The sequence below is a fragment of the Rhinopithecus roxellana genome, chromosome 6 (genome assembly GCF_007565055.1).
Source record: "Rhinopithecus roxellana isolate Shanxi Qingling chromosome 6, ASM756505v1, whole genome shotgun sequence".
Lineage (NCBI taxonomy): Eukaryota > Metazoa > Chordata > Mammalia > Primates > Cercopithecidae > Rhinopithecus > Rhinopithecus roxellana.
Window position 1 is genome coordinate 80,438,258 of NC_044554.1, and position 17,779 is coordinate 80,456,036.

General features: G+C 58.6%; 1 protein-coding gene across 3 annotated transcripts; it reads right to left on the reverse strand.

The window, feature by feature from the left end:
* Positions 1–401: 401 nt before the first annotated feature.
* MYO1G (myosin IG) lies at positions 402–16,925 on the reverse strand. Of its 3 annotated transcripts, XM_010374584.2 has the most exons (22): positions 16,686–16,925; positions 14,647–14,855; positions 14,348–14,441; positions 13,272–13,437; positions 12,974–13,027; positions 9,871–9,981; positions 9,431–9,547; positions 8,593–8,817; positions 8,351–8,496; positions 7,799–7,913; positions 7,464–7,634; positions 7,172–7,242; positions 5,605–5,679; positions 5,326–5,458; positions 4,393–4,559; positions 3,794–4,001; positions 3,358–3,581; positions 2,665–2,809; positions 2,142–2,246; positions 1,777–1,890; positions 708–862; positions 402–633 (listed from the first exon to the last, which is right to left on the reverse strand). In XM_010374584.2, the coding sequence occupies exons 1-22, from the start codon at positions 16,778–16,780 to the stop codon at positions 477–479; spliced, it is 3,057 nt and encodes a 1,018-aa protein (XP_010372886.1). In that variant the 5' UTR covers positions 16,781–16,925; the 3' UTR covers positions 402–476. The 3 variants fall into 3 exon arrangements, with proteins under 3 accessions (XP_010372886.1, XP_030788239.1, XP_030788240.1); XM_030932379.1 differs by having other exon boundaries at positions 5,326–5,453; positions 7,172–7,634; XM_030932380.1 differs by lacking the exons at positions 14,348–14,441; positions 14,647–14,855 and having other exon boundaries at positions 5,326–5,453; positions 7,172–7,634; positions 16,686–16,923.
* Between the last annotated feature and the right edge of the window lie 854 nt (positions 16,926–17,779).

The following is a 17,779-nucleotide window of genomic DNA, read 5'->3' on the forward strand; positions in this document are numbered from 1 at the left end:
GGGACAGGGACAGCTCGAGGCTGGGATAGCGTCAGCCCTGGGCCACGGCGGCGGCTCAGCAGCACATCCCGTGACAGCTCTAGGGGCTGCTCCATCTCCAGGAGTACTCCCCAGCCCTGCCTGAAGATGAACCCTAAGCCTTCCCCAGTGGCCAGGTAGGAACAAGGCCAGGAGCCCTGTGGAGAGGAACAGGGGACCACTGCGTGGACGGGGTAGGCTGGGGCACAAAGGCACTGCTTCCTCTGGAGAGCGCTTACTTCAAGAGCTCGGGCTTCTATCCCCAGTCGGGGCGCCGGGCCTCCTGTAGTCGGGGCCCCAGCGGGTGAGTGGGGCGCGGGTGGACCTGACCGAGGAGGCGGCCGGAGACCCTGCGGGTGAGGCGGAAGCGGCGAGCAGGCGGGTTGATTCAGAGGGTTTATTTGCAGCGCGGGCGGGGCGGACAATCGGCGGCCTCGGGGCGCGGCGGGTGCGGGCGCTCAGCGGCTGGGCCAGAGCAGGGTGAAGGTGCCGCGGGCGCAGCGGAAATCGGGCTCTGGCTGCTCCGGCCTGGGCTCCACCGAGACGAGGCGCCGGGCCCCGCGCTGGCTCAGCGGGATGCAGTCGGAGACGCGAACCTCCAGGGCGCGGCCCTCCCTGAGGCAGGAGGAGAGGTCAGGGCGGCCGCGCGGTCGGGACTTCGTGCCCGCCACCGCCCGGCCCGCACTCACCCCTGGCAGTGTGCGGCCAGCACACCCACCAGCTCCCCAATGCGGTTGTCCAGCGGCGGCCGGGAGCGGTGCAAGCACACCACGAGGTCGTCCTGGCCACGGGCGTGCAGCACCACCAGCTGGTCTCCTCCGCTGGTCACGCTCAGCCCTGTCACCTGAGCGGAGCGCGGGGTTAGGGTGCAGCCGCCTCAACCCGCACCCCAGCCTAACCGGACTCACCCCCTCCCCAGGAAGCATCTCCCGAACCCCCAACCGCACCCGGGGAGAGCCGCCCTCGCCAGGGCCACCAGCCCCCCACCACCCTCTCCTCCCTCTCGGGACCCTGCTGACAGGGGGAAGGTTGGGCGGGACTCTGCACAATAGGATTTTCTCCAGGACCGATAGTTCTAGATCCTTGCTGTCCAACAGGGCCGCTGCTCACCTGTGGATGCTGAGCCCTTGCATGTGCTACTGCCTGGAGGAGCTGTTTTTAGTTCTAGGTCTCTCTCACTACATTTAAACAACCACTCCGGCTCTGGGCTGCGGCATTAGACAGAGAGGCACTCACCGCCCTTTCTATTGGGACAGTCATGGGACCCCTGAAACTGTGGGAGACCCCGAGGTAGCCTGGCTTTGATCCCTGCCCCCGTCCTGTGGGAAAGAGAATTTATGGGAACAGCAGCTGCTAATGAAGGGAGCAAGTAGGCCACAGAGCTCGGCAGAAGGTTCCAGAGTGGCCGGAACCGTATCCCACAGGAGGCCCTGACATTGTGGTGGGGACTCAGGTCCCAGAATGCCCAGGTGGGAGAACCCCCAGTTGGGCACAAGTTGGGAGAAGGGACCATTTGGCTTGGCTAGAGTGTGAGAATGTGGCAGACTGGGCTTGTGGGGATCACAGGACGAGACCTTTCACTCTGTGGGCGTGGGAAGCCACTGCAGGGTTTTCAGCACGGGTGCCACCATCGCTGAGTTTTAGGATGGTCTGGGCCATCACAGGTAGACAGTGGGGAGAAGACTGAGGCAGGACTCTGCGAAGCCCAGCAGTGCCCCTCACAGATGCTGCAGGCTACCCCCAACCCACGTTGCTCACCGCCTCAAGGGGCACTGCCCGCATCACCCGGTACTGCCGGTCAGGGTCCAGCTTGTAGAGGTGCCGGTCTGTGAGCAGGAGGGCCCTGTTCCGGATCTTGTAGAAGCGGTTCACCTGTGGGAGAGGTGGCTTGGCCCAGGCTGGTGCTGCCCCGTCACCCACCAGGGCCCGAGGCCCCAGCAGTCCCTACTGCCTCCCCTCCCGGCTGTCAACAGTTTCGGGAGTGTCAGGAGCAGCTGGGCCTGGGCTGGGGTTGCCTCCATTTTCTCCCAAGTGCCCCCCCAGAACTCTGCACCAGCTTCTAACCTTGCAGACATGGCTAGAAAAGAGCACAGCCCTGAAGCCATCCTTGTCCCTTGTCTAACCTTACGGATGTGGCTTGAAAAGAGCACAGCCCTGAAACCATCTTTGTCCCGAAGTGTCTTTAGTCGCTGAGCAAACAGGCTTGATGCTGTGGGATTGTCAGTGGCCTGAGGACAGATGGAGGGGAGGGGGCGCTGGTTGGGATTGAGTCACGGGACCAGACTCAATTGATGGCAGCTCTCTGTGAATCAGCATAGCTATCCTTCATCTCAGGAAACTGAGTCACACAGACATGTGTGTGAGCTGAGCAGCCCTGGATTTCCTGAGGGCACAGAGCCCTTTTGTATTGACTTCTAGGCTGCATCTGAGCCTGGCCCTCCTGTCATCCACACCCACCCCGGAAGGCCACTGCTCCTGAAATCCAGGTTGATACCTTGCAGAGCTCTGGTAGGGGCTGAAGTGCAGGGCCTCAGACAACCCCAGGCCTGGGAGAGGACATCTGAGGGGACCTGGTCACAGCGTTAGCCAAGAGCCCTCTTTGGCAGCCCACCTTCCCTGGCAGCCCTGGACTCGCCTGGCACTTACAGAGGACAGGTAATCTCGGGCCCAGGCCCGCCGGCAGCCCCAGTCCTGACGAAGCCCTTGCAGGGCCCCCATGGCGGCCACCTTGGCCTTGATCTGGGCCATGTCTGAAGGGGGGATGTTCTTCACCAGCTGCCGGGCCCGCCACCTGGGAGAGAGCATGCAGTCAGACAGATGCTGGCCATGTGTTCATGTGCCCGCTGAGCCACTTCTCCATGGAGGAAGCCAAGACCTCAGCCTGGCGCTGCCAGCTTTTTATGTCCCAACCTCTGCCGGCTTCTCTGGTCTCAGACCCTTGTGCCTAACGCTTGTTCCTGGAAGGTGACCCAGAGACCAGCAGCTGCCCAGCACCCTCCTGTTCTGAGCATGCTCTGTGCCCATCTTTCTGGAGAACTCTTGCTTGGCCTTCAATAAGACCCCGTTCAGATGCAGAATCCCCTTACTTCCCAGCCCTGACGGGCTCCCCCCGCAGGCTGCAGCCCTGGACTTTGAATGCCCACCACAGTACCCAACATGGTCAGGGCTCTGCACCAACTGTGGCACACGGGCAGTCAGCTAATGTGGCACAGCATCCACCTTCCCACATATTAAGGGGGCTGGTGTGTCTCCGTCCAGACACTGCAGGGCGGGTATGATGGGTGAAGGTGTTCAGCGGATGCCTGCTGAATGGAAAGTGTGGTGGGCTGAGAGTAGTACCTGCAGAAGAGCGCGTGGCAGGTGTCCTGGAAGGGCTGCAACACAGCAGGGGGCAGCGGCCACACAAGGTCACGCCCGTAGAGCGGCGGCTGCCTTGCAGCCTGGAATCGCCGCTGCAGCTCAGCCAGGTGAGCCCGCACCTTGTGTCTCCGGAACCAGCGCATGATGGTATAGATAGCCCTCAGCCTCCGGCAGCGCCACCTCGCCAAGGTGCCCCGCCATGCCTGGGTGGGCCAGGTGGGATGGGATACGCAGTCAAATTCAGCCAGGCCCTAACCCTTAGCCCCAAACCTGGCCCTAAGCATTTATTAAACACTCCCTGGCCTGTCTCCATCAAGCCGAGACGCCTGTAAAACTTACAAGTGTGTTTGTGGCCCCTGGGACACAAGCTTTCCCCACCCCCATGGTGGATGTCTGCCTGCCCTGCGCACCTCACCTTCTGCAATAGCAGCACAATGATGGGGATGAGGCGGGCTCGGCTCTGCTCCAGTGTGACCAGTGTCCGGGGTGAGCGGATGAACAGCTTGCTGTGGCCAAAGGCCACGTCCCCCTGCAGCCCGTGCTGCTCCAGGAGAGCGCTCACAGCTGCCTTGTCGGAGCCCAGCAGGTGGTTGGGCCATGTGTATTCACAGGTCATCTTGTACCTGTCAACACAGGACAGGGCAGTGTGACCCAGGCCTCGGGGAGAGATCATGGAGCCCACTCTGCCCACCCCACACCTGGGGAGATGGCAGGGATACAGTGTATGCTCCTGGAGCACTTATGACACCTGTGCACATGTGTCTTCCCATACACATGTCCTCACATATATGTCCTCACACAGCTCTCATACCCATGTTCCCACCTGTGTGTCCCCACATGCGTGTGCTCACACACATGTTGTCCCAGATATTTTGGTGTCTTGAGGCCAGCAGCGTGCTGGTTCCTGCTTGTATCGATGTTTGTGACGTGCTGTCTGGGGACCCTCTGCTCCTACCCCTTGGACTCCACACAGGGACTACGGCCCATGGAGTGATGGGTGTCAGGTACCAGTACCTGAGCAGGAATCGAGAGTAGGGCTGGCGGGAAGCGAAGCCAGCCCTGCGGACCCTCACGTTCTCCAGCAGCCCCAGGTATGCGACCTGGTGGCGACAGTGGTTCTCATCCAGCTTCCCAGCCACCTTGTCCTCATTGGGCTTGATGCAGCGGACGTAGAAGGGCTCCTGCGGGGACAGAGGGGACTTGGAGAGGGTCTGCGCCAGCAGCACCGTGCACCCTGCCCCACACCAGGGGCTTCCCAACCCCTCAAGGTCCCAGGCTAGGAGGACAGTCAGGAACAAACAAGGGTAATCAGCAGAACAAGGGCCCTGGAAGCCCTAAGTGCTGGGCAGAGGCCAGCAAGGCCAGGTTCAGAGCCAGGTTCCAGCCCCTGGTCGGGCAGGTGGGTATGGCAGGGGCAGGAGCAGGACCACTCCTCGCCACATCTGCCTTCCTTCTCTTCTTCCAAAAGGGGCTGACATCTCTGGATGTTCTGTTGTTAAGCTCATCTCACGCTAACATGTCCTCTCCCTGAACCTTCACGTGTTCCCCCTCTGACTTTGGACCCAAAGCTCCCCAAGAAAGCTTGTGTTTTCTGTCTCTCTGGCCCCACCTGCCAGAAGAATCCTGGGTTTTTGCCAAGAGGTGGGCTGGGTCAAGCCAGTCTCCCACACGGTCTCCTCAAACCCCTCCCTGTTCAAGAGACAATGGGGCAAAGAGAAGCCTGGGTTCCCCATGATTGAGCAAGCCTCAGGCCCAGCCCCTGAGGCCCCACATCTCACCTGTGCAGTAGGCGGGGTCCCCTGCTGGAGCAGATGTGGCTCATACAGACAGCACAAGAACCCTCCCCCCACCACTATGGTGTACAGAGGTGGTTGGGACCCTACTTGGCACCGAGGGCACAGAGAGAAGGATCCCGAACAGCCAGAGTGGGAGAGGGGTGGAACATACCTTGGAGGCAAGATTCTCCACCAGGGCCACCATGGAGTTCTTGAAGAGTGTGCCGGCCGTCAGGGGGCGCTTGGTCACCTCTGTGATGTCCTGCTGCCCATCTGGCCACATGGCCCGTAGAGTGGGGTCTGTGCTACAGACACAGGCCGAATTCCCAGCCATCCTCAGGGAGAGCAGCCCTGCCCATCCCCGTTCTGACGCTACTCAATGCCTGACCCTAAAGTGTCTGGGGCCCCAGGGCCCTGGCCCTCCCTATGGTGCCCAGCAAGCTGTGCTCACCTGTTGTACAGCAGCCGCTTGAAGTCCTGGAAGAGGAAATCTCTGTTCTTGTCGATGAAGCCTTCCACGGAGTACCTGCCAGAAGCCAGGGCTGGTGAGGGAGCAGGGGTGGGGGCTGCCAGGCCAGAGTGCTGATGACCCCAGCAGCCCCCAGGGCAGAGATGACTCTCTTCCCATCTGCCTTTGTTCCCATAGGTCAGTCTCTCGTCCTCCCTCTGCCTTGGCTCCTCTCCTTCCCCCTCACACCTGCTTTTTCTTTCATCACTTAAGACTCCCTCCCTCAGGAGACATTTCTCTCCTGGAAGATGAATCGAGTGGTTAAGCCCCCAACTCCGAAGACAAATGTTCTAGCACCGAGTCCTGCATCTACCACATGCATGCTGTGTGACCTTGCCTAAGCCACTCAACCTCTCTGTGCTGCAGCGTACATCAGTTGCTCAGAACAGTGCCTACTGAGTTTTGATAAACATCAGCGACTACAACTATGACTAGGAACTCCTGAGTCCTGGGCCTATTTTGATCTGTGGACACTGAGAGCCTCAGAATCACTGTCTAGTTCTTGGACTGTTAGAAATGTCAGTGCTAAATCTTGGCTCCAACTGCAGCACCTGTGAAGCCTCAGGGAATGGATTTTTATTATTTTTTATTTTATTTATTTATTTTTTTTGAGAAATAGTCTCACTCTGTTGCCCAGGCTGGAGTGCAGTGGTGTGATCTCAGCTTACCACAACCTCTGCCTCCCAGGTTCAAGCAATTCTCATGCCTCAGCCTCCCAAGCAACTGGGATTACAGGCACATGCCACCATGCCCAGATAATTTTTATGTTTTTAGTACAGATGAGGTTTCGCCATGTTGGGCAGGCTGGTCTCAAACTCCTGGCCTCAGGTGATCCACCCACCTCAGCCTCCCAAAGTGCTGGGGTTACAGGCATGAGCCACCTCATGCAGGCAGGGCGTAGATTTTGCGAACAGATACAGGTAGATGATATTGGGCTGCTTTGTCGTCGTCATCTACTCTATTTCCTCTCCTTGAGAAGTTCTCATGAAACACTTGTACCTCGCTGTGAGTCACTTTAAATCGTTTTGGGTTGCGGCAAGCAACACATAAATTAATAGCCATCATGACAACCTCTGAAGGACACCTGGGCTTTGGCACTGGGAGCGTGGTCCAAGTATGGTAGCGAGGCCTCACCTGGGAGCTTGTTAGAAATGTAGAATCTTGGCCCATTCTGCACCGTCTGTTCCCTCCCCACTCCCACCTCACCAGCCTGCAGCCCCCCACCCCACAGATGCTAGTATAGGGTTGGGCCCAGACATGAGACGTGAGTATTTTTTAAAGGCTCCCAGAAGAATGCAGCCATGGTTAACGACTATCCTCAAACCCTGTTTCCAGTTCTTCACTTGTGAATCTGCTGTCTGGCATGTTTTCAGTGTCTTAAAGGGGTGGGGGTGGCAGAAGGGGCCATAACACCTGTCTCCCAACCACTCTCCTGAAGCACTCCTGCTCCATGACACATGCCATGGTGCCTGCGGGAAGGCCAGGGATGTGGGTGGGAGGGGGTCCTTACGTGACATCCCCTGCATAGTGCTTGATCCGGAAGTCTCGGCCAAACTCCATGGTCTTGTCTGTGGGGCAGAGCTATGGGGACAGGTTGAGGTCAAGGCACAAAAGGTGTGTGGGGGGTCTGTATGAGGGGATAGCCCTGCTTCCCCACCTCCAGGACAGAGAAGGTCGCCACAGTGACAACAATGGCACCAAAGCTGGGTCCCCACCCAGTTCCCATGAGGCATGGGCAGTGTGGTGCCTATGGGGCAGGTCCCACCAGCCCACTGTGGTGGTGCTGGGACAGCCAGGGGCACCTGGCGGCTCGTGTAGTGTAGGTGATGGCGGTGGTGTGTGTCCAGGGTCTGCAGGAAGATTCGGTCAGTGATGGTGCCGGCAGAGCTGCAGGCCTCGTCCAGCACGGCCAGGATGCCACGGTGGGGCCGTTCCACCAGATCCACAATGATGGCGTTGTTGAAGTACTCAACCTGGGGCAAAGGCAGCCAGCAGGGAGGCTCCCAAAGCCTTTCAGGCCACCTCCCCTCCTCCGCCCCACGCTCAGCCACCTGCCAGGCCAGCCCAGGCCCCTCCCCATGGGCTAAGGCCCCTCCACACCCTGCCGCCTGCCCTCCCCCCAGGCCATAGTGCTCACGCTCTGCCAGGCGATGCCCTCGCGCTCGTACTCCTCCTGCTCCTGCTTCAGGATGAGCCGGATGAATAGCTGCTGCAGCTTCTCGTTGCAGTAGTTGATGCAGAACTGCTCGAAGCTGGGGGTGGGGTGGGCCTTTCAGAGGGGAGGTTGCTGCTTGTGGTGTGCATGGTAATGGATGGCTGCTCCCCCAAATATCTCTGCTAATGTTCATCAAGGGTTTTGGTGCCAGCACCCCGTATGGCTTCCCTGTGGCTTACGCATCCCTGTGCTGGACTCCTCCTTTACCCCACCCACACCTCCTGCATGCATGTTCTGGAGTGGACTTAGGAGTCACAACCAGGAATTACTCATGCCCTGTAATTCTGCCTTCCATCAGGGCACCAATGGCCAGATGCAGGTGAGGCAGGCCTGGGAGGCATGAGCCTTGGGCCCAGGGACAAGCTGGGAGAAACCCAGACATTCCTGCTGCCCAGCCCCAGCTGAGCTTTCCAGGACTAAGTGGGCAAAGCTGCTGGGCATCAGAGGTGGAGATGTGACTGGCTGGCCACCCACCTGTTGACGGGAAACACCTCGAAGCCATAGATGTCCAGCACACCAATGACTGTGTCCTTGCCATCACGCCGAGGGTCCCGGCCTCGGGCTTCCATGACACTGTTGATCCTGTTCACCACCCACTCAAACAGCCGCTGGTACACCGCCTGGGAGATAGGAACACCCTGCTTCCTGCTGCCTCTGGCCTGGCCTTCCCCATGAAGGCCTCCTGGGCTTCCCTCCCTGTGCCTGCCCCAAAGTACCTTGGCACAGGCATCCCGGGCGTAGCTGGCCTCAGCTGCAGTGTGGCCCTTCTCTATGAGTTCCCTGCCTCCCGAGGCAACTGTGCGAGCCAGCAGGGAGCGGAGCACGAGGTCCCGGGGTGTGGCCGTCAGCTCAGCCACATGGTCCACCAGTGTCTCCTCGGCCACTGCCACGCCCTCCTTCTGCAGCCCACCCTCCTCTGTCTCCACAAACTCGATGTTTCCCTGGTGATGGGAAAACCACGAATAGTCCAGGCTCCATGTCCCAAAGGAGCCTGGACAACTTTGGACAGGAAGGAGGAATGAAAACAGGGGACATGGATGTGGTAGAGTACAGCTCCTTCTCAGAACAGCGTGGTCAGCTGCTCATCATGGGCACAGACACAGCCAGAGGTTGGGGGAAGGGGGCACGGGTACACCAGAGTCTTTGCCAAGGTCTCAAGTCCAAATGGTATGTGAATGACCCCATTGCATCCTCCCAGCAGCTAGAGGAACCCTGCATAACTTACTCCTCATGCCCCTTAGAGAAAACTGAGGCCAAGAGGCACTGAGTAAATGCATCCAAAGCCACACAGCTCATGACTGTGTCTCAGACTAAGAGACAGTCTGCATGATGCTCAGCTTTTACTGTGCCTGGCTGCCCTGGCCCTAAGAGTGGGCTCTGGACCACGTACCAACTGAGCTCATCACTCAAGCAGCTCAGCTTCTGCAGGAGAGGCAGTCAGCCTAGCACATTGCTGGAGAATCTCCAGCCAGTCTCCTCCTCCTCCCTGGGTGCCTCCCAGCTGGGAAACCCCTGTGGGGAGGTAGCCCTCCCAGGCTTCTGAGCCAGGCTCACCAGGTGCAATATGGCAGCCAGGATGCGATGCACAGACTCCACCTCTTCAGGACTGAAGCCGATGACCCTCATGGCCTCGGTCACTGCCTGGTGGCTCTGCTCATCACTGTCCAAGGCCTAGGGTAGAAGGGATTCATCACTCCAAAACCACACTGGGCCCAGGACACCTGTCCTTGAGGCTTGATTCCTCCATCCTAGGCACCTGCTCACCCTTTTCCCCTCTCCCCTTCCTGAACCCTGATTCCTCCGGCCTAAGCACCTGCTCACCCCTGCACTCTGTCCCCTCCATCAGCCATTTTTCCTCCACCCCGAGCACCCTCCCCACTCACCCAAGCAGTTCATTTTACCCTGGCCTGTGCTGAGTGCTGCCCATTCCCTGCCACCACACTTAGGCCCTGACACTGAGCCCAATTTGAGCCCTTGGTGCCCCTCACACTCACGCTGTGCACAGTCATGTTGAGTCCTGCTCCCTGGCGCGTGAAATTGTATACAGCAGGGTTTCTCTCCAAGTGCAGTTTATGCAGCTGCTTGTCCTCACTGCCTCTCAGCAACTAGAGGACACAGACATCCTTTAGACAAATAAGCTCCCAAGATGTCCCCCTGTACACACACAGGGGCAGGAGAACAAACAGACTTGTGCTTCCTTCCAGCGTTGAACCAACAAACACGGGGGAAGGTCAGACAGTGTGAACACTTTCTGTGTGCCAGTGAGCTCCCCATTCAGCTGTTCAGTGGGTCAGGGAGTTCCACTTCAGTGGGAGCTATGACTCCACCATGAAGACACTGTTCTTGTGCCAGATCTCATCTTGGTGGGGAGCTCAAATCCTCTGGAGACATTGCCCTAGACCCAGGGGGATCCCACCTCACTGGGGAGCTCAGAGTATATGGAGACACACCCGAGTCCCAAAACCTCCCACTTGAGTGAGGAGGAAAGAGTCTGTGGAGAAACCGCAGAATCCTAGGGAGCTCCACTTCAGTGGGAGCTCAGAGTTACTGCAGACTGCCTCTGTCCCAGGAAGCTCCCACCTCAGTAGGGAACACGGGTTCTGTGGAGACATTGCTCTCCACCCAGGGAGAGCCCATGTCCTAGGGAGCTCAGCATCTGTGGAGACACGACCGGTGCCGCATGAACTCCCACCTCTGCAGGGAGCTCAGAGTTCATGGAGACAGTGCCTATGTCCCCACTTCACTGGAGGTGAACTTCAATCCAGTGAAATTCCCACTTCACTGGAGGTGGTAAGAGTCTGTGGAGATCCTGCTATTATTCCAGAGAATCTGTGGAGATGCTGCCCTATGTCACAAGGGGCTCCCACTAGTGGGAAGCTCAGATTCCACAGAGACAATGGTCATGTCGCAGAGAGCTTCCACCTCAGAGGGGAGTGGAGAGTTTGTGGAGACACCATCCATATCCCAGGGAGTTTCCAGCTCTGTGAGGAGCTCAGAGACCATAGAGACACTGCCAGTGTCCCAGACAGCCCCACTTCATGGAAGCTCAGAGTCCGTGTGGACACTCCTTGTGTTCTAGAGGGCTCCCACCTCAGGGGAGCTCAGAGTTCTTGGACACTGACTGATTCCCAGGGAGCTCCACTTCAGTGGGAGCTCAGAATCCGTGGAGTGACGCTGTCACTGTCCCAGTGAGCTTCACTTTGGTGGGAGTTCAAAGTTCAAGGAGATATAGCCCCTGTCCCACGGGGCTCTTACCTCAGAGCAGAGCCCAGAGTTGGTAGAGACACTGCCTGTGTCCAAGACACGGCCCACCTGAGTGGGCATTCCAGAGTCTGTGGAGACAGTGCTTCACGTGTCTCACTGAGCTCCCACCTCAGTGTGTAGCTCAGAGTCCTTAAAGACACTGTCCATGCTCCAAAGAGCTCCATTTCATGGGAGTTCAGAGTCTGAAAAAACTCTCTGTGTCCCACGGAGCTCCCACCTCAGTGGAGACTTTATAGTTCATGGAGACCTTGCCCAAATCCCATGGAGGTCCCATCTCATGGGGAGCTCAGAGTCTGTGGAGACCCTGGCAACGTCCCAGGGAGCAATCCCCTCAGCCGGGAGCTCAGAGTCATTAGAGACACTGCCCATGTTCCACCGAACCTCCCCTTCAGTGGGGGAACTCTGGGTCCATGGAGACCCTGCCCATGTCCCAAAATCTCCCACTTCAGTGGGGAGGTAAGAGTCTGTGGAGATCCTGCCAGAGTCCCAGGGAGCTTCATTTCAATGAGAGCTCAGAGTCTGCGGAGATGCCCTCTGTGTTCCCAGCGACTCCCACCAGGGGCATGTTCAGAGTCTGTGGAGACACTGCCAGTGTCTCAGGGAGCTTTTACCTCAAGGAAAGCTCAGAGTCCACAGAGACACTGCTGGTTTCCCAGTGAGCTCCCACCTCAGCGCAGACTCACTGGTAGCACTGCAGTTTCCAGGGGGCTCCCACCTCAGTGGAGCTCAGAGTCCTTAGAGACACTGCCATGTCCCAGAGAGTGTGACTTCAGTGGGAAGTCAGAGTCATGGAGACACTGCTGTGTCCCAGGGAGCATCACACCATGGAAGCTCAGAGTCCTTAAAGGCACTCCTTGCATCCCAGGAAGCTCCCACCTCAGCAGGTGGTTCATAGTCCCTGGAGACCCTGCCTGCCACTCAGGGAGTTCCTGTCTCACGGGGAGTATAGAGTCTATGAGATACTGTGCTTGTCTCAGGGAGCTCCCACCTCAGTAAGAAGCTCAGAGTTCATGGAAACACCGCCTGTGTACCAGGGAGCTCGGGCCTCAGAAGGTAGCCCAGATTCTGTGGAGAAACTGCTGTGTTCCGGAGGGCTCCCACTGCACTGGGGAGCTGAGAGTTGGTGGGGACCATGTCTGTGCTGCAGGGAACTCTTAACTCAGTGGGGAGCTCCAAGTCCCTAGAGACACTGCCCCAGTCCCAGGGTGCTCCCAGTTCAGTGGGGGAGTTCGGAGTCTGTGGAAACACTGCCAGTGTCCCAGAGGACACAGCGGGCAGCCCACAGTTTGCGAACACACCACTGGTATGCCAGGGAGCTCCACTTCGGTGTCAAGCTCTGAGACTGCAGAGACACTTTGTTTCCAGGGAGCTCCCACCTCAATGGGGTGTCAGAGTTTGTGGAGACAGTCCCTGGGAGCACTTATCTCAGAGAGGTGCTCAGAGTCAATGCCCATGTCCCCAGGAGCACCACTTCAGTGTTGAGCTCTGATACCACTAGAGACACTGCCTGTATCCCAGGGGACGCCCACCTCAGTGGGGAGCTTATTGTGCACAGAGACACTTTATGGGCCCCAGAGAGCCCTCATCTGGAAGTGTTTCAGATAAAGGGGACATCCTGCTTTCGTTCCCCATAAGCTCACACCCTCTTGTTTGTGGGGTGTGGGGTACTAGTTGGGGTGAGTGTGGAGGGGAGTGAGGACGATGGGCTAGGTGGGGTTGAGTGGGCAGAGAGGAGGAATTGGGGTAGTGACAGACGGGTCACAAGCTGGCCCAACTTTCTGCCCTCCCTTTCCCCACCCCATTGTTCTTCCTCCCCCTACCCTCAGGGCTTACCTGGTAGAAGGCGTGGAAGTTTCTTTCACCCACGTGCTGCTTGAGGACCCGAGACTGAGGAGAGAGGGGCGGATGGACTCAGGCCTGGGGAGGAGTCTGACCCTGGGGACCCTATCTGAGCGTTCCCAGGTGGAGATCAGAGAGCCCTGACTATGAGGACACTGAGGCCCAGAGAAGGGCCACAGGGAGAGAGAGCCCAGCCCTCCTAGGCTGCACCATTGGGATGGGTACCTTCCCAGGCCTGGGATGGTTCTCAGCCAGGGCTCCCCATGGAGGTCTCCTCAGCCCACCTGCCCACCTTCTCCAGTAGGTAGCTGTGGATGTGTCCTCCGATCGGGTCCCCCTTGAAGTCGAAGTTGATGTCCATGTACTTGCCAAAGCGGCTGGAGTTGTGATTGCGGTTGGTGCGGGCATTGCCGAAGGCCTCTAGCACACAGGTGGACTTGAGCAGCACGTCCTTGACCCTGTCAGGGCAGAGGGGCTGGGGCTCAAGGCAAAGACTTCCTATCTGGGGAAGGCTGCCCCTGCCCCCGAGTCTTCCCAACAGAAATCACAGCATCACAGGATAGGTTCCTCTGAACTTGCTGAGAGGGAGCCAATGGCCTGGCCTCTCCCAGTGTTGCCTCTGAGGTTGTATGATGGTCACTTCACCTCTGAGAGGCTGGGAAATGCACTTGCCAGGCTGGCTGTGCTCGGCATGGTCTGTGTAGCACTGAGGTCCTTGTTTCTCACAGCCACCTCTTCCCCTCCCAGGCCTCAGCTGCAGCCTGGTGAGGAGGGGCTGTTCTGACCATTGGGCCTTAGACCTCCAGCTGCAGGGGTGGGCAGTGATGCTGGCCATATGTGCTCAGGAACTGACATTGCTTATCCCCCTGAATCCCATCTCACTGCCTCTTGACAGGAAGAGACAGGCGCTGACAGAGGATGCTTCCATAAGGAACAGGTTTACTGGTTTCAAGGCTCCTGGCCACCACCCACACAGCCACCTGGCATGCTTGGCCATCTTGGCCAGGGCCTGCCAGCTTCTCCAGGTTTCCATGGAATCCGCCTGCTGCCCTGTCCATGAGCCATTTCAAGCATCTCTGGGTTCTGCTGCACTTCTCCTTATCCTACCTGTGGCTGCTGCCTCCTCCCAGCTGGTAGCCTGGGTCCCTTGGCTGGGTCTCATCCACCCAAGGAGAGGTCCTTGGCATGGGTCACCCTGTCTCACCTCCAGGTGTGTTGGCGTTATCTGGAAACTTCCCAAGTTCCCGCTGAACTTGACCTGAGCTAGACTGCAGTTGCCATCTCTCGCTCCCCAGAGTCAGTCCTTCTTGCCACACCAATGTCCCTGGCCTGCCATGCTGAGGCCCCGGGCTGCCCGTTGCTGCTCACCTCTCCACCTCAGCCCTCTGGCTTGGGTTGGTGACGGCAGCAATGTACTGCATGATGTGCTTACTGGCTTCTGTCTTCCCTGCCCCACTCTCACCTGCCGGAAAGACCAGAGTTGACAGAATCATCCAGGTTCGATCTCTTAGCCCAGCTCCCTGTGCCCACTCACACCCCTAAGACTGGCGAGATGGGGTCCTAGGGCCCCCATCAGGACACAGGGCACAGGAGATGCTCTAATGGCCCTCCCAAATGTTCACAAATGAAGATGTCGAGGGTGGGAGCCTGGCTGCAGGGACAGGTACCTGAGATGACGATGCAGGTGTCCCTGGACCGGTGCTTCATCGCCTTGTAGGTGGCGTTGGCCACAGCGTAGAGATGGGGTGGCCGCTCATAGAGCTCACGGCCCTGATACCTGGCAATGGCCTCAGGCCCATACAGGGGCAGCTCCTGGTAGGGGTTCACGGATACCAGCACCTCACCAATGTAGGTGTAGATGCGGCCCTTCTCGAACCTGGACACAGCAGGGGCAGACAGGCCTCAGCACTGACAGGCTTACAGGCACCCACAGGCCTCTCGCCAGAGCCCACATCAGGGCCTGGCCCCAGTAGGCCAGCACTCCCACCCCAAGGGGCTGAGAGTGGAGAAGCAAGAAGGGAGCAGGTGTTGACCTTGTGTCTCCCTGGTGCCGTCCTGGGTGAGCTGAGCCACTCAGAGCCTGTCCCCACTGCGGCATAGAGTTTAGGGTCCACAGTGGTCTCCCCAGGGGTCCCAAGGTCACTGGAAACATGACCACCCATTTTGCAAAGGAAACAGACTTGCCCAAGACTGCACTGGGTGCTGTGAGTCAGAGCTGGCTCCTGGGGTGAACCCCACAGGGCAGATGGGGAGATGGGGTTGAGAAGGAGTGACTGGGCTGGGAGGGGAAGGAGGGGCCTCTTCGGCTGTTTCCTGTCTCAAGGCCTGGGCGGGAACCCAGAGACAAAAGGGGACCCCACCCAGCCCCACCCAGATGACAGGGAGGGGGTTGGGGCAACAGTGCCCAGCACCTGATGTCGTTGTCTTTGCACCCCCCACCCCCAAGCCTGTGGCCAGTAGCTGCTGCCTCTCCCCTGGCACAGCCTCAGACTTCTTGACCCTTCCCTTCACAAACTTGGTCACCAGTGTGGGTGGATGTCTGCCCTTCTCTTGACCTTTCTGCCCCGGGAGGAGGACTGGCAGGCCTGCCCCTCAGACCCATCTCCCTTTCGTGTGTGGTACCCACCCTTCCCTGGATGGCCCTGTCTCCCAGCAGCCTGTCCTGGGTGGGCCTGTCCTGAGGTTCCTCTTTCTCCACCACCTCTGACATGGGTTTTCCTGGGCCCAGCTCCTGTCCTCCTACAAGCTGGGGATGAGGGCACAAGTCACCCACATCTCCAGGGCTCAGTGTTCTCATCACCAAAATGGAGAGGACAGTGTTTCATAAGCTCATTTTATAAGAATGAGGTAGAACAATGCACACAAAGGCTTAGCTCATTTCCTGGCTAGCCCTCCTCTCTTTGGGCCAGGCTCGTGGTCTCTTGACTTCTGTGCTTAGTGGGGCTCCTGGTCCCCAGGCTCTCCCCAGGGAGCTTCCTGAGCACACAGCAGGCAGCCTCTGCCCCTCCATGGGAGTCCTGGCATGAGGCCCAGCTGCCTGCATGGCCACCCTACTGTGCCATGCCCCCACCTCCCGGGCTTCTCCCTGCCCTCCACCTGCCCTCTTTGATGGTAAATTGAGCTCCAATATCGCTTCTACCAACTGTGTCCTGTGATACTCCATGCACCCTAAAAGAATGTCACCTCAACCTGGTGGGAATGTTTGGACCCTAGGGTGGAGGCTGCCTGCTTCATCTCAGTGTCCCCAGGGCTCAGGCCAGGCCCCATGGCCTGGCCCCATGAGATGCATCGAGGGAGCATCAACAACTGGCTGGGAAGTGGCTGGAAAGAGGTGCCCCTGGTCCCTGCTGGAAAGAGTGCCTGGTACCTATCTGTCCAAGAAGTGTCATGCCCTGGCCCCTTCGGGCAGGAAAGAAGGGGCAGAAGACACCTGGACTGTGTGGGAGGCAGGGGTGGGTTGGGGTGGTGGGCAGATCCAGTGCTGACTTGCCGGCCCTGACAGGGACAGTTGCTTCCTTGTCTGTTCCTGTCCCCTGGGGCCATGCTTTGAAGCGCTCATTTCGGCCCTATCGGGTCTGGTTGGGTGTGCGCCACTGCCCCCTCCCTTGGACAGCAGCATGCCTTCCTTTTTCCCTCAGGTCTCTGTGAGGACGCAAGGTGGGAGACCCTGGAGGAGGGGAGCCAGCGCCTCCTGCCCTGGGCCTACCTGAGCTGCAGGTTCCTCATGAAGTCCTCCATGGTCACTTGGTCCAAAAGCACAAAGTCAGGTTTGCCACACTCAGGGCCTTCCTCGTCCTCCATCCTGCCGGCTGGAAACACCTTGCTTCACCTTCCTGTGCCTGCCGGCAGGACAGTGAAGGAGAGGAGAAGGGGAAGGAAAGGCTGGGGGAGGCCCCACCGCCCCCGCCCTGCCTCACTAGCCTCCTCCAGTGCTGGTGTAAAGTAGGAAGTGGGTTCTGGTCCTGGGAGGGGCTGCCCTCCCCACTTGCCACTCCTTCCCCCTCGAGGTGCTCTAAACCCTGCTTCCTGTCCCTGCGCCCCACAGGGAGGCTGTGCCTAACGGTCTGACCCGCTTGCATGCCAGGGCCGAGGGGCCGGATGCTGGGTCCTCCCTGCTCTGGAGGGTTCTTTGCTGGCCTCCTTCGGAAGCTCCCTTCAACCCACAAGCAGGAGACAAGACTCCGTGGGTTGGTTTCCAACCCTGGTAGCACGTTAGAGTCACTTGTGGGAGTTTAAAGGATTTTTTGACGTGATCTTGGTTACCCGGCTGTGCGTGTCTGTCAAGTCAGAACTGAACACTAGATGCAATTTACTGTATGTACATTGTACATTAATACAAAAATGAAAAAAGATCCTAATGCCCAGGCCTTTGGGGTGGGGGCAACAGCCTTCTTTGAAGTGTGAAGGCCACACTGGGGTGTAGATGAGCAAAGCTTCTTGTGTAACTTGCCAAGGGCCAGTGGTCCTAGCACTGCAGTTCCCCACCCCAGCCACGGGGGAGAGACGGAGGACCCCAGAGCATCCTCTGCATAGGGCTGGCCTTCAGTGGGACCCCTAACTGTCCTCTGCCTTGTAATTGCATCCAGCTGATCCCCCATAAACCGCAGTGAGGACCAGGCACATGCCTGCAGCCCTGGGGACCTCATCTCAGAGCTGCTGTCCCTGCGCTTTGAAGATGAGGCAGCGCATTTGGGGAGCGGCTGCATTTGGGGAGTGGCCAAAATCTCCAAACACTGCGTTCCTGACACTTGGTGCCCTTCTCCTGAAAGAAGTGGGAGGGGTGCAGTTCTCTTAGCCTCC